Genomic DNA, 16,249 nt, shown 5'->3' with positions numbered 1-16,249 from the left:
ACTTTTCTTCGTGCTCAAGCTAGAAGTAATATGAAGAGTTTCTGTAAATTCAAGTAAATATGAAATTGACATTTCAGGGAAGTGATAGAATTAAAGTAGTATTGAAATAAGGGTGTGCTAAAGAATGAAAGTTCACATTTATGTGTAATTAAGGATGTTGTGAACAGTTTTGTGATTCAGGCTTTGTTGGGGCAATAATTTTGTCATTACATAATTCCATCTATTTTATTTTCAGGCCATGTATTGTGATCTTTGACTCTCTTACTGGAGCAAATCGTGCTCGGATTGTGGCAACACTGAGAGACTACCTTACAGTGGAGCATAGGTTGAGAAAAGGGGCAGAGAAAGTTTTTAACCGTGACACTATGAAAGGTGCATGCCCAAGAGTCCCACAACAAATGAATTATTCTGACTGTGGCATTTACACCTTACAGTTTGCAGAAAGTTTCTTTGAGGTAAGGACATTTTTTGTTATTTTGTTTATACATGTAAAGTGAAACACTTTTTTCGATTTTTGTGTTTGTATTCATGATATGATGTCTTTTATTGAAGTAGCTCTCCACAAAAATACATGAAAAAAGACATACTGTAAAATGAGTTTCCTTTGTGCTTTAGTAATTCTGCACTGAGTGCATGAACTTTCTTTTATTATATGTCTTGAAACCTGTCTGTCTGTCTGTCGGTCTGCCTTCATCACTGCTTTCCCAGTTCATTGAAGTGGATCAGGTATATCCCTAGGTTGAGGGGAGAAATAAAGCTCTCCACTTATTCCCTGCATGTTGAAGAAGGCGACTAAAAGAGGATGGAAGCGGTGGGTTTGGAAATCTTCCCCTCCTGTTTTAGTTTTCCAAAAGAGGGCACAGAGAATGGCGCCGAGTGAGGATTTTCTTTCTAAGGCTCACTCCTCAGTTTTTGCTGCTACCTTGCTAATGCGGGACATAGCGAATATGTATGAAAAAAGGACTGGAAAACGGCGATCAAGTGTATGTGAAATGAATATGATATAAAAGAGGCAAAACTGAACAATGGAGTGCTGTATATATTTTATTTTTATTTTTATTTATTTTGCTTTGTCGCTGTCTCCCGCGTTAGCGAGGTGGCGCAAGGAAACAGACGAAAGAATGGCCCACCCCGCCCACATACACATGTATATACATACACGTCCACACACGCAAATATACATACCTATACATCTCAATGTACACATATATATACACACACAGACATATACATATATACACATGTACATAATTCATACTGTCTGCCTTTATTTGTTCCCATCGCCACCTCGCCACATATGCAATAACAACCCCCTCCCCCCTCATGTGTGCGAGGTAGCGCTAGGAAAGACACCAAAAGCCTCATTCGTTCACACTCAGTCTCTAGCTGTCATGTGATAATGCACCGAAACCACAGCTCCCTTTCCACATCCAGGCCCCACACTTTTTCCATGGTTTACCCCAGACGCTTCACATGCCCTGGTTCAATCCATTGACAGCACGTCGACCCCGGTATACCACATCGTTCCAATTCACTCTATTCCTTGCATGCCTTTCACCCTCCTGCATGTTCAGGCCCCGATCACTCAAAATCTTTTTCACTCCATCTTTCCACCTCCAATTAGGTCTCCCACTTCTCCTCGTTCCCTCCACCTCTGACACATATATCCTCTTGGTCAATCTTTCCCCACTCAGTCTCTCCATGTGACCAAACCATTTCAAAACACCCTCTTCTGCTCTCTCAACCACACTCTTTTTATTACCACACATCTCTCTTACCCTATTATTACTTACTCGATCAAACCACCTCACACCACATATTGTCCTCAAACATCTCATTTCCAGCACATTCACCCTCCTCTGCACAACATATTGTCCTCAAACATCTCATTTCCAGCACATCCACCCCCCCTCTGCACAACTATATCTATAGCCCACGCCTTGCATCCACATAACATTGTTGGAACCACTATTCCGTCAAACATACCCATTTTTGCTTTCCGAGATCATGTTCTCGACTTCCACACGTTCTTCAATGCTCCCAGAACTTCGCCCCTTCCCCCACCCTATGATTCACTTCCGCTTCCATGGTTCCATCTGCTGCCAAATCCATTCTCAGATATCTAAAACACTTCACTTCCAGGGGATGTGAAGCATCTGGGGTAAGCCAAGGAAAGTTTTGTGGGGCCTGGATGTAGAAAGGGAGCTGTGGTTTTGGTGCATTATACATGACAGCTAGAGGCAGAGTGTAAACGAATGTGGCCTTTGTTGTCTTTTCCTAGTGCTACCTCACGTGCATGCGGGGGGAGGCGGTTGTCATTGCATGTGTGGCGGGGTGGCGACGGGAATGAATAAAGGTAACAAGTATGAATTATGTACAGATGTATATATGTATATGTCTATGTATATATATATATATATATATATATATATATATATATATATATATATATATATATATATATATTTTTTTTTTTTTTTTTTCTTTCATAATATTTGCCATTTCCCGCCTCAGCGAGGTAGCGTTAAGAACAGAGGACTGGGCCTCTGAGGAAACATCCTCACCCAGCCCCCGTCTCTGCTCCCTCCTTTGGAAAATTAAAAAAAAAAAAAAGAGAGGGGAGGATAACTAGGCCCCCACCCCCCTTTAGTCGCCTTCTACGACATGCAGGGAATACGTGAGAAGTATTCTTTCTCCCTTATCCCTAGGGATAATATATATATATATATATTTTTTTTTTTTGCCGCTGTCTCCCGCGTTTGCGAGGTAGCGCAAGGAAACAGACGAAAGAAATGGCCCAACCCACCCCCATACACATGCATATACATATGTCCACACACGCAAATATACATACCTACACAGCTTTCCATGGTTTACCCCAGACGCTTCACATGCCTTGATTCAATCCACTGACAGCACATCAACCCCGGTATACCGCATCGCTCCAATTCACTCTATTCCTTGCCCTCCTTTCACCCTCCTGCATGTTCAGGCCCCGATCACACAAAATCTTTTTCACTCCATCTTTCCACCTCCAATTTGGTCTCCCTCTTCTCCTTGTTCCCTCCACCTCCGACACATATATTCTCTTGGTCAATCTTTCCTCACTCATTCTCTCCATGTGCCCGAACCATTTCAAAACACCCTCTTCTGCTCTCTCAACCACGCTCTTTTTATTTCCACACATCTCTCCTACCCTTACGTTACTTACTCGATCAAACCACCTCACACCACACATTGTCCTCAAACATCTCATTTCCAGCACATCCATCCTCCTGCGCACAACTCTATCCATAGCCCACACCTCGCAACCATACAACATTGTTGGAACCACTATTCCTTCAAACATACTCATATATATATATATATATATATATATATATATATATATATATATATATATATATATATATATATATATATATATATATTTTCTTTCTTTCTTTCAAACTATTCGCCATTTCCCGCATTAGCGAGGTAGCGTTAAGAACAGAGGACTGGGCCTTTGAGGGAATACCCTCACCTGGCCCAATTCTCTGTTCCTTCTTTTGGAAAATTGAAAAAAAAAAAAAACGAGAGGGGAGGATTTCCAGCCCCCCGCTCCCTCCCCTTTTAGTCGCCTTCTACGACACGCAGGGAATACGTGGGAAGTATTCTTAATCCCCTATCCCCAGGGATAAAATATATATATATATATATATATATATATATATATATATATATATGTATACGTTGAAATGTATAGGTATGTATATGTGCGTGTGTGGATGTGTATGTATATACATGTGTATGTGGGTGGGTTGGGCCATTCTTTCATCCATTTCCTTGTGCTACCTTGCTAACGTTGGAGACAGTGACAAAGCAAAATAAATAAATAAATGAAAATATATATATTTGATATGAGAGTATTCAGCAGCGCTTCACAAGTAGAATTGAGAGGATGGAACGTGTGGACTACCATGAGAAGCTGAAAGAGCTGCAATTGTATAGCCTAGAAGGAAGAGAATGATATATGACAATATACATAAGGCAGCAAATTGAAGGTACAGAAGTAAATCACTGCACTAAAGTTGCCCTCCGCCAGTGGCCTGTTAAGGATAAAGCACTAAAGGCTGTGGAGCAGAAGAGGAGTGTACCAGTTGTGGACGCTCTTGCCATGGCCACTCCCTTGAGGGAGTTTGTAAAGGGAACAGGCATCAAAGACTTAGATGAATAGATAGAAAGAAAATGCGTTAGATGTGATAACCTCTCTGACTTAGATTAATAGATAGAAAGAAAATACATTAATTCTGATAGCCTCTCTGACTTGTATACACTCTGCCTTCACATCCATACAACAGTGTTTGGATGAGCACTCCTTTGTACCAAATTCATGCATACACTACACTCAAGATCTTTTTCCATTGACAAGAGCTTTCAATGCGTCCTGGTTTTTTCTTTTTTCGTGACTCTACTTTCAATTTCAGCTTTTTCACTGTCTTCCTGAATTTCTGATAAAAGTAGCTCAAAAGGAGAGTATATAAGAAAAAAAATGTGTTGTATTTAATGCCATGAAGGTGAAAATATGAGATAATGGGAGATGTGGAGCAGAAGGTAGGAAATCCTCCTCTCCTGTGTTTTTACTTCCCAACAGAGAACCAAGTGAGGTTTTCTTGTAAGGCCCATTAATTTGCACCCATTGTTACCCTGCTAATGTAGGAAACATTAAAGAAGCACTTAAGAAAATTGAAAGGAAGCACAAAGATTAATCATTTTTTTAGGAGTGTATTGTTGATATGATGGCATATGTTTCTGATTTTCCTTTTTTATTGTTTTATTTTAACATCTTGTTCAGTTACTGTGGGTTTTTTAGTTATATTCACCATTTTATATTTATATCATTAGAGATTTTTTGTATAAACTTATTTGTGCTTTTGTAGCTTTTACTAGCTATTTTGCCATGAACTAGAATAAAATGGAATTAAGTCTTAGATTAGTTATTTTTTTTTAAGTTGATTAGAGTATGGCTGTATAGATTTTTCAGACTAATATTACATTATTAAGGTATGACATAGTGACTGTGTATTTGTTGCAGCATCCACTAAAGGACTACACATTCCCAATTCGCACCCTTGCTGAGTGGTTTCCACAAGATGTAGTGAGGGGAAAACGTGAAGCCATTGCTAAATTGATTGGAAACCTAATGGAACAGCACAACCCCAATCATAGCTCCATAACTCTACCAGATATTTATTTCTCATCTGATGACAAGAAAGACAAAGGTGGTGCATGCATACCTACTGTTGGGGCTACTCAAGAATCTCAGGATAATTCCTCTACAGACGATAGCTCAACAAAAAAGTTAGCTGAAAACTCTTCTGAAAATCCAGTCTTAGGTTTGGAAAATAAGACTGAAAGTGTGGTTGGTGCTGAGGGAAGAGCTTCAGAGGTAGAAGGGTTTTCAAAAGAACAAAGACTGAATAAGTTGGTCAATCTCCCTCCAAATTCACTTTTAGAAGGAAAGTCTAGTCAGTCAGACATGAAGATTCATCATCCTAAGGAGGGTAGTATTGTCACTAAATCTCTTACTGCCTGTACTAGAACCTCGCCATCCAAAACCATTCTAAATAAGTGTGTTGCTGCAAAATCTGTTAATTTTAGTATTGCAAAGAGTGAGGCAATTTCATCATTGCCAGAAGGTCACTTGAACCCTAAGCATTTATCAAGTGCATCCTCCACCCACGACAGAACTTTTTCTCAGAAGTTTGGTACTACTAATATTGCACAAGAAACACAAAGTCAAGTGGGTAATATGAAAAGACAAGCTGTTTTTGAAAGTGATGATTCAATTTTTCCTGTAAGAGGTGATAAAAAAAAAGTTCCTATGAAAGAAAATAATGCTTTACAAATTAAGGAAACACGAACAGTGAATGAGGTAAGTGCTCATAATAATTCAGGACTAAGTCTACTCCAGTCTGTTTATAGTGATGATAGTTCAAATGAAGGAACACAGACAAACAGTAGTAGGACAGGAGTTCAGTTTAATGGTAATAATTCTTTTGTAAAGCAGGTAACAACTGGTTCATATGGAGGAAAGACTAGTTTAAGCTCGGATGTTAATGGAATGCAGGTTGTTTATGACAATAGCGTAGTGAAAGAAAAAGTGAAGATACCAGAAAGTAAGACAAAACTTTTGAATGGAACTGTAGATAGTAGTATAATTAAAGGTCATCATTTAATGCAAGGGTTACCAAACACACAAACTATGCATGCTTCTTCATCAGCAATGGGTGAGAAGCCAAAGAACCTTTATTCCCAGGCATCTAGTACGGTTAGAATGGTTTCACCCCCTTCCAAGTTTTCAGCATCTTTAACAGCTAACTCAGTTCAGAATCTTAACAGTCCTAATTCATCAGTTTCATCAACATCAGTCACAAAATCTCATGCACATTCATTTGGTGCCACTCAAACAAGGAAGTTAGCTGGACCAATGAAAATTCCATTTAGTTCGAGTGTTTGCAATTTAAATGAAGAACACAGTCTGAATCCAGTAAAGACTGTGGAATCACCAAGGCAGACAGCCATTATTGACAGAGACACAGCTGAAGTCTTACTTATAATGAATCCAACTGGTTCTGCGACAAACACCTCTAGGTCCAGCAAAGTATCAGTTGGAAATTCATCTGCATCACAGCAGAACATTTTCATTGATGAAGATACTAACTATGAAACTTTAGTGGGAACATCTGGTAGACAATCAATTAAGGCAGTGTCCTCACCACCACTAACCAGACCAGTAACAACTGCCACACACGATCGTGGTAGCCACCCCAGTTCTCCAGGACGGCGAGGTGGTAGTGAATATGTTAACCCCCATCCTCTACCTCCTCCTCCTCTTCCTCCTCTTCCACCTGGGTCTTCCTCCCCAACACAAACAGGATCTGCTACCCCAGCAGGATTTAGGTTCAGTGAGCGAGTCACATCCTCAGGTAGAACGATTGCTCCCCCCAAACGTTACTTAGATGATAATGATGATGTTTTTTCCAAGAAGCGTCGTGATAAATCCGCACAGGGCAAACCACGCAGCACTATTAGGTAGGCCCTAAAGTAGAGTCTAAAGGAATGAATAGTATGCTGAAAAGTGAGAGTTGTGGAGGGGTTTATATATTTGTAAGTTGAGATTGATAACAAAAGATTATTCCTCATGTGTATGATGCAATGAGTTGTATTAGAAAAGAAGTAGACAGTGAAGATGTATTTAATGTGCTAAAGACCTTGAAGTAAAAATATTGTATATCACAGAATAAGATTTATCTATGAATATTTACTTTAATTTATGAAAAGGGAAGTACAATTGAATGTTGTAATTGGTATAGTAAGAATTCCTTTCATCAGAATATTTGTGGATTGAAGTTACACCCTCAAAAACTATGCTGGTTGCAACTTTTATTAACCGTTCTTTTAGTTTACTAAATGATACAATGTCTGACAAGCCATGCATGTACTTAGGTCTTCTTGAGACATTGTTTTCAGAAATTGATATACTTAGAATTTCAGAATATTGACATAAATGATTTTACTTTAGCATATTATGAGCACTGTTACTAGTTAGGTAGCTTTAAAATGTGTTCTTTGAGAGTATGATCTAACAGGGTAGTTTCATTCCATGTTTTTTTTTTCCTTTTCAGCACAGTATTAGGGTTGTTAATTAATGCAGTCATGATGTTAGCATTGTCTTTGAGAACAAATATGTCAGCATAATGAGAATGGTGTATTGGACAAAAGGCATTTGTTTTCTTAACCCATTTCAGCTTAGTTTGAAATGGGGAATTGAAAAATGAGCAAAGGAAATCTTACTGTATTATTTAATCATTGTTGCTGTTAGACATAGGAAGTAGAAATCATGAGGATATGAACAGTCTGCTATATTAGCAGTGATATATTAACATATCCATAGTGATCCGATCCTTTAAGCCATGTATATATAAGCCAGTGTTGATACTGGTGTGGCAGATTTGTGTATGGTTTAAATTTCTATTAACAGATAGGGAACTCCAAAATATTTCTCAGGAAAGAGTGTGACAAACATCGTAAGCTTATAATGATCCTTTTGTGGCTATGGTGTAAGCAGTTGAACCTCCTGTACAAACCTTTTTCTTTGTTAAAACTTTGTATATCCATGTGCATAAATTACTACATTATGTATGGTAGTGAATGAGGGAAATTTATAAGATATGTTGACTGCTAAATGGTGACAGTGATATTCCTCTCAAATGATGAGGTATAATGGAAAAAAAGTTGAGCAAATCAGTGCTTTGTATGCACATCACGTGTTGCATAGACTTTAAATGAAGTCCTTTGGTGGAAGTGATTGACTCAGTGATGTCGTAGGTATTTTGAAATTCCAGGCACATTGTAGGCTGTATTTATTTAATATGTGTGATGAGAGTGAAAATCGTTTGCAGAAATGTTATCGTATGACATTTTTAAACATAATCTGCATGAAAAATCTGTGATGAATATTTTTCTGTATGACCAGAAGTATGTTTCCTCAATATTTTGTTAAAAGATATGTATATATGTCTATATATAGGTGTATGTTGGGAATGTGTATGATAAATTTCATTGGGTATAACATAGGTGCATTTTCACATTCATGTACATCATATGATTTTAATGTACAGTATCTTCATTTTTGTCATTTTTCTGCACGTACAAATAGTTTTTCACTGTATACTTTTCATAAGCTTCTGCTACCACATAGTCTTTGGAAAATGTAAATTTTATAGCCAAAATTATCCTGTGATGCATCCTCTTAGTAAAGACTCTTGTCACTTTGCAATGATAGGGTAAGTGAGGACTTCATTGTGCACTTTAGCATTAGCCAAAATTTCCCGTTTCTTACTTTGATAGGCGTTCAGGAAAATATTTCTGGTCATCCAGAGTACCATAAAGTTTCTAAGTGAAATGTCCACAGTACTAGTGGAATTAACTTCATTTATTATTTTGTAAGTACCCTTGCTGTATGAATGCAACTGATTCATAATAAATGATATTTTTTCTTTATTCAGTTCTTACTTTCCAGGTTGATAATTTACTTATGTACAGACATAAAGTGAAACAGGAAAGATTGACAAGAGGATATATGTGTCAGAGGTGAAGGGCACCAGGAGAAGCAGGAGACCAAATTGGAGGTGGGAGGATGAAGTGAGAAAGGTTTGGGGCGATCAGGGCCTGAACATACAGGAGGCTGAGAGGCGTGCAAGGAATAGAGTGAATAGAATGATGTGGTATACCGGGGTCGATGTGCTGTCAGTGGACTGAACCAGGGCATGTGAAGTATCTGGGATAAACCATGGAAAGGTCAGAGGGGCCTGGATGTGGTTAGGGAACTGTGGTTTTGGTGCATTACACATGACAGCTAGAGACTGAGTGTGAACGAATGTGGCCTTTTTAGTCTGTTTTCCAAGCACTCCCTTGCTGAAGCTGGGAGTATTGATGCTATTAACTGTATGTCAGGGTAATGACAGGAATGGATGAAGGCAAAGCAAGTATGAATATGTACATGTTTGTTTATGTGTATGTATATGGTGATATGTATATCAACATGTATATCTCTCTATCCCTGGGGATAGGGGAGAGAGAATACTTCCCACGCCTTCCCCACGTGTTGAGAAGGCGACTAAAGGGGATGGGAGCGGGTGGTAAGAAACCCTCCCTTCCTTGTATTTTAACTTTATAAAAGAGGAAACAGAAGAAGGAGTCATGCGGGGAGTGCTCATCCTCCTCGAAGGCTCAGATTGGGATGTCTAAATGTGTGTGGATGTAACCAAGATGCGAAAAAAGGAGATAGGTAGTATGTTTGAGGAAAGGAACCTGGATGTTTTGGCTCAGAGTGAAATGAAGCTCAAGGGTAAAGGAGAAGAGTGGTTTGGGAAAGTTTTGGGAGTAAAGTCAGGGGCTGGTGAGAGGACAAGAGCAAGGGAAGGAGTAGCACTACTCCTGAAACAGGAGTGGTGGGAGTATGTGATAGATTGTAAGAAAGTAAACTCTAGATTGATATGGGTAAAACTGAAAGTTGATGGAGAGAGATGGGTGGTTATTGGTGCTTGTGCACCTGGGCATGAGAAGAAAGATCATCAAGAGGCAAGTGTTTTGGGAACAGTTGAGTGGGTGTGTTAGCAGTTTTGATGCACAAGACCAGGTTGTAGTGATAGGTGATTTAAATGCAAAGGTGAGTAATGTGGCAGTTGAGGGAATAATTGGTGTACATGGGGTTTCCAGTGTTGTGAATGGAAATGGTGAAGAACTTGTAGATTTATGTGCTGAAAAAGGACTGGTGATTGGGAATACCTGGTTTAAAAAGAGAGATGTACATAAGTATACATATGTAAGTAGGAGAGATGACCAGAGAACGTTATTGGATTACCTGTTAATTGATAGGCGCGAAAGAGACGTGGATGTTAATGTGCTGATAGGTGCAACTGGAGGGATGTCTGGTCATTATCTTGTGGAGGCGAAGGTGAAGATTTGTAGAAGTTTTCAGAAAAGAAGAGAGAATGTTAGGGTGAAGAGAGTGGTGAGAGTAAGTGAGCTTGGGAAGGAGACTTGTGTGAGGAAGTACCAGGAGAGACTGAGTGCAGAATGGAAAAAGGTGAGAGCAAAGGATATAAGGGGAGTGGGGGAGGAATGGGATGTATTTAGGGAAGCAGTGATGGATTGTGCAAAAGATGCTTGTGGCATGAGAAGGCGTAGGAGGTGGGCAGATTAAAAAGTAGTGAGTGGTGGGGTGAAGAAGTAAGATAATTAGTGAAAGAGAAGAGAGAGGCATTTGTACAATTTTTGCGGGAAAATAATACAAATGAGTGGAAGATGTATAAAAGAAAGAGGCAGGAGGTCAAAAGAAAGGTGCAAGAGGTGAAAGAGAGGGCAAATGAGAGTTGGGTTGAGAGAGTATCATAAGGAAAGATTGACAAAGAGGATATATGTGTCAGAAGTGGAGGGAACGAGGAGAAGTGGGAGACGAAATTGGAGGTGGAAGGATGGAGTGGAAAAGATTTTGAGCAATTGGGGCCTGAACATGCAGGAGGGTGAAAGGCTTGCAAGGAATACAGTGAATTGGAATGATGTGGCATACTGGGATCAATATGCTGTCAGTGGATTGAACCAGGGCATGTGAAGCATCTGGGGTAAATCATGGAAAGTTTTGTGGGGTCTGGATGTGGAAAGGGAGCTGTGGTTTCGGTGCATTATACATGACAGCTAGAGACCGAGTGTGAACAAATGTGGCCTTTGTTGTCTTTTCCTAGCGCTACCTCGAGTGCGTACGAGGGGAGGGGGTTGTCATTTCATGTGTGGTGGGGTGGTGACGGGAATGAATAAGGGCAAGTATGAATTATGTACATGTGTATATATGTATATGTCTTTGTATGTATATATATGTATACGTTGAAATGTATAGGTATATGTGCGTGTGTGGACGTGTATGTATATACATTTGTATGTGGGTGGGTTGGGCCATTCTTTCATCTGTTTCCTTGCACTACCTCGTTAATGCGGGAGACAGCAACAAAGTATAATGAATAGGTGAATAGATGTGTATATGTGCGTGTATGGGTGTTTATGTATATATACCTATATATGAGTGGATGGGCCATCCTTTGTCTGTTTCCTGGTGCTACCTCGCTGGCATGGGAACAGCGATCAAGTATAATTATAAATGAAAAATAAAGTGAATTGTGTTTAGAGCTCATTATTACAGTGGAATTATTGCTTCCACCCTTTTTTTTTCTCACCTTTTCATGCTAGCAAGCTGTTGCCAAAAACAGACCAAGAAAGGCCTCATTGGTGACAGCCGCATTGTGATTTGTATAATGTACTAACCCAAAGATTCCATACACAGCCTAACCCACAGACCATTCCATGTTATCTTAGTGTCATAGATCTGTGCAGTACATGAATTTTATTCACTGGTACTTTAGTACTAATAAGATTTGGCAAAGTTACAGATGTAGATGGGATTGCTGTAGAGTTTCTCAGAAATATGGGTGAGCATTGTACATTGATTAGTCAACATAATCGTCACTTGTATGATTCAAGATGAGATGCTTGAGGACTAGAAGAATGCATGGATAGTGCTCGAATTGCAGAATTCTGTCTTTAGCATTCCTGGTTAGGTGTATCGGAGAGTGGGGATTGAGAGGATGGCAGTATGTACAGAACGTATGACAGGGGAGGAGTGGTAGTTTGCCCTGAAGATATCTTTGAGAAAAACTGAAGGGACAGAAATGTATAAAACATTTATAGATCTTCGACTAAAGGGGATGGGAGCAGGGGGTAAGAAACCCTCCCCTCCTTGTATTTTAACTTTCTGAAAGGGGAAACAGAGGAAAGGAGTCATGCAGGGAGTGCTCATCCTCCTCGAAGGCTCAGATTGGGGTGTCTAAATGTGTGTGGATGTAACCAAGATGAGAAAAAGGGAGAGATGTGTAGTAAATTTGAGGAAAGGAACCTGGATGTTTTGGCTCTGAGTGAAACGAAGCTCAAGGGTAAAGGTGAAGAATGGTTTGGGAATGTCTTGGGAGTAAAGTCAGGGGTTGGTGAAAGGACAAGAGCAAAGGAAGGAGTAGCACTACTCCTGAAGCAGGAGTTGTGGGAGTATGTGGTAGTATAAGAAAGTAAACTCATATGGGTAAAACTGAATGTGGATGGAGAGAGAGGGGTGATTTTTGGTGCCTGTGCACCCAGTCATGAGAAGAAAGATCATGAGAGGCAAGTGTTTTGGGAGCAGCTGAGTGAGTGTGTTAGCATCTTTGATGCTCGAGTCTGGGTTATAATGATGGGTGATTTGAATGCAAAGATGAGTAATGTGGCAGTTGAGGATATAATTGGTGTATATGGGGTGTTCAGTGTTGTAAATGTGAATGGTGAAGAGCTTGTAGATTTGTGTGCTAAAAAGGACTTGTGATTGGGAATATTTGGTTTAAAAAGAGAGGTATACATAAGTATACATATGTAAATAGGAGAGATGGCCAGAGAGTGTTATTGGATTATGTGTTGATTGATATGCACGTGAAAGAGAGACTTTTGGATGTTAATGTGCAGAGAGGGGCAACTGGAGGGACGTCTGATCATTATCTAGTGGAGGCGAAGGTGAAGGTTTGTACGGTTTTTAGAAAAGAAGAGAGAATGTTGGGGGAAGAGAGTGGTGAGAGTAAGTGAGCTTTGAAAGGAGACTTGAATGCAGAATGAAAAAGGTGAGAGCAAATGACGTAAGGGGAATGAATGAAGGCAGCAAGTATGAATTTTGTACATGTGTATGTATGTATATGTCTATGTGTATATATGTATACGTTGAAATGTATAGGTATGTATATGTGCATGTGTGGACGTGTATGTATATACATGTGTATGTGGGTGGGTTGGGCCATTCTTTCGTCTGTTTCCATGCGCTACCTCGCTGACGCGGAAGACCGACAAAGTATAAAAAGTAAATAATTATATATATATATATATATATATATATATATATATATATATATATATATATATATATATATATATATATATATATAATTTTTTTTTTTTTTTTTTTTGCCGCTGTCTCCCGCGTTTGCGAGGTAGCGCAAGGAAACAGACGAAAGAAATGGCCCAACCCACCCCCATACACATGTATATACATACACGTCCACACACGCAAATATACATATCTTCACAGCTTTCCATGGTTTACCCCAGACGCTTCACATGCCCTGATTCAATCCACTGACAGCACGTCAACCCCGGTATACCACATCGATCCAGTTCACTCTATTCCTTGCCCTCCTTTCACCCTCCTGCATGTTCAGGCCCCGATCACACAAAATCTTTTTCACTCCATCTTTCCACCTCCAATTTGGTCTCCCACTTCTCCTCGTTCCCTCCACCTCCAACACATACATCCTCTTGGTCAATCTTTCCTCACTCATTCTCTCCATGTGCCCAAACCATTTCAAAACACCCTCTTCTGCTCTCTCAACCACGCTCTTTTTATTTCCACACATCTCTCTTACCCTTACGTTACTTGCTCGATCAAACCACCTCGCACCACACATTGTCCTCAAACATCTCATTTCCAGTACATCCATCCTCCTGCGCACAACTCTATCCATAGCCAACGCCTCGCAACCATACAACATTGTTGGAACCACTATTCCTTCAAACATACCCATTTTTGCTTTCCGAGATAATGTTCTCGACTTCCACACATTCTTCAAGGCTCCTAGGATTTTCGCCCCCTCCCCCACCCTATGATCCACTTCCGCTTCCATGGTTCCATCCGCTGCCAGATCCACTCCCAGATATCTAAAACACTTTACTTCCTCCAGTTTTTCTCCATTCAAACTTACCTCCCAATTGACTTGACCCTCAACCCTACTGTACCTAATTACCTTGCTCTTATTCACATTTACTCTTAACTTTCTTCTTTCACACACTTTACCAAACTCAGTCACCAGCTTCTGCAGTTTCTCACATGAATCAGCCACCAGCGCTGTATCATCAGCGAACAACAACTGACTCACTTCCCAAGCTCTCTCATGCCCAACAGACTTCATACTTGCCCCTCTTTCCAAAACTCTTGCATTCACCTCCCTAACAACCCCATCCATAAACAAATTAAACAACCATGGAGACATCACACACCCCTGCCGCAAACCTACATTCACTGAGAACCAATCACTTTCCTCTCTTCCTACACGTACACATGCCTTACATCCTCGATAAAAACTTTTCACTGCTTCTAACAACTTGCCTCCCACACCATATATTCTTAATACCTTCCACAGAGCATCTCTATCAACTCAATCATATTCCTTCTCCAGATCGATAAATGCTACACACAAATCCATTTGCTTTTCTAAGTATTTCTCACATACATTCTTCAAAGCAAACACCTGATCCACACATTCTCTACCACTTCTGAAACCACACTGCTCTTCCCCAATCTGATGCTCTGTACATGCCTTCACCCTCTCAATCAATACCCTCCCATATAATTTACCAGGAATACTCAACAAACTTATACCTCTGTAATTTGAGCACTCACTCTTATCCCCTTTGCCTTTGTACAATGGCACTATGCACGCATTCCGCCAATCCTCAGGCACCTCACCATGAGTCATACACACACTAAATAACCTCACCAACCAGTCAATAATACAGTCACCCCCTTTTTTAATAAATTCCACTGCAATACCATCCAAACCTGCTGCCTTGCCGGCTTTCATCTTCCGCAAAGCTTTTACTACCTCTTCTCTGTTTACCAAATCATTTTCCCTAACCCTCTCACTTTGCACACCACCTCGACCAAAACACCCTATATCTGCCACTCTATCATCAAACACATTCAACAAACCTTCAAAATAGTCACTCCATCTCCTTCTCACATCACCACTACTTGTTATCACCTGCCCATTTGCGCCCTTCACTGAAGTTCCCATTTCCTCCCTTGTCTTACGCACTTTATTTACCTCCTTCCAGAACATCTTTTTATTCTCCTTAATATAAATATATATATATATATATATATATATATATATATATATATATATATATATATATATTTATTCATTATAATTTGTCGCTGTCTCCCGCGTTAGCGAGGTAGCGCAAGGAAACAGGCTGAAGAATGGCCAAACCCACCCACATACATATGTATATACATAAACGCCCACACACGTACATATACATACCTATACATTTAAACTTATACATACGTATACATACACAGACATATACATATATATATAATTACGCATGGAGGCAAGATAAAGTATAGAAGAAAATATGTTGAACCTGATCTCTCGTCAATAGGGAAGATAGAAAGTTGTTAAATCTTCAAGAATACTATGAAACATTCTGAGAATAAATAAGATCGAAATATGTGACTGTCCAACTAAGAAGCTAGAATGATTGTTTAATGTACCAGTTGGAGAAATAAAAATCGTACATTGAATGAGAGAGAGAAAGTTTAAGATAACATGATTAGTGATGGAGGTTATTCCCAAGTGAACCAGTGATCGATGATTATGCAATGTAGGTGGTGGATGAGTAGAATGATAGTAATGAAGTAAGATGTGCGGTAAGCTCTCCGAGCTGGCCCTATCCCTGCCGTTTGGGCTTAATATCATTGTCGTAGTTACTGGTAGGTAGGTGGCCACTCTCTCCCTCTGCAACCTTAGCTTGGTAACATCAGCAGCAGACAACTAAGGCTTCAAGGAAAATACATTAA

General features: G+C 39.7%; 1 protein-coding gene across 8 annotated transcripts in view; it reads left to right on the top strand.

The window, feature by feature from the left end:
* The window catches only part of LOC139759207 (uncharacterized), a 104,122-nt gene extending 95,077 nt beyond the window's left edge, over positions 1-9,045 (top strand). For all 8 annotated transcript variants that reach the window (XM_071681283.1, XM_071681284.1, XM_071681277.1 and 5 more), the window contains 2 exons: positions 236-455; positions 5,075-9,045. In XM_071681283.1, the coding sequence (XP_071537384.1) occupies positions 236-455; positions 5,075-7,078 (2,224 nt within the window). In that variant the 3' untranslated portion in view covers positions 7,079-9,045. The remainder of the gene's footprint in view (positions 1-235; positions 456-5,074) is intronic.
* The last annotated feature ends 7,204 nt before the right edge of the window (positions 9,046-16,249 follow it).

The sequence above is a fragment of the Panulirus ornatus genome, chromosome 32 (genome assembly GCF_036320965.1).
Source record: "Panulirus ornatus isolate Po-2019 chromosome 32, ASM3632096v1, whole genome shotgun sequence".
NCBI classification, from domain to species: domain Eukaryota; kingdom Metazoa; phylum Arthropoda; class Malacostraca; order Decapoda; family Palinuridae; genus Panulirus; species Panulirus ornatus.
Note: the sequence above shows the minus strand (reverse complement) of the source record. Positions and strands in the feature narration are given on the sequence as shown.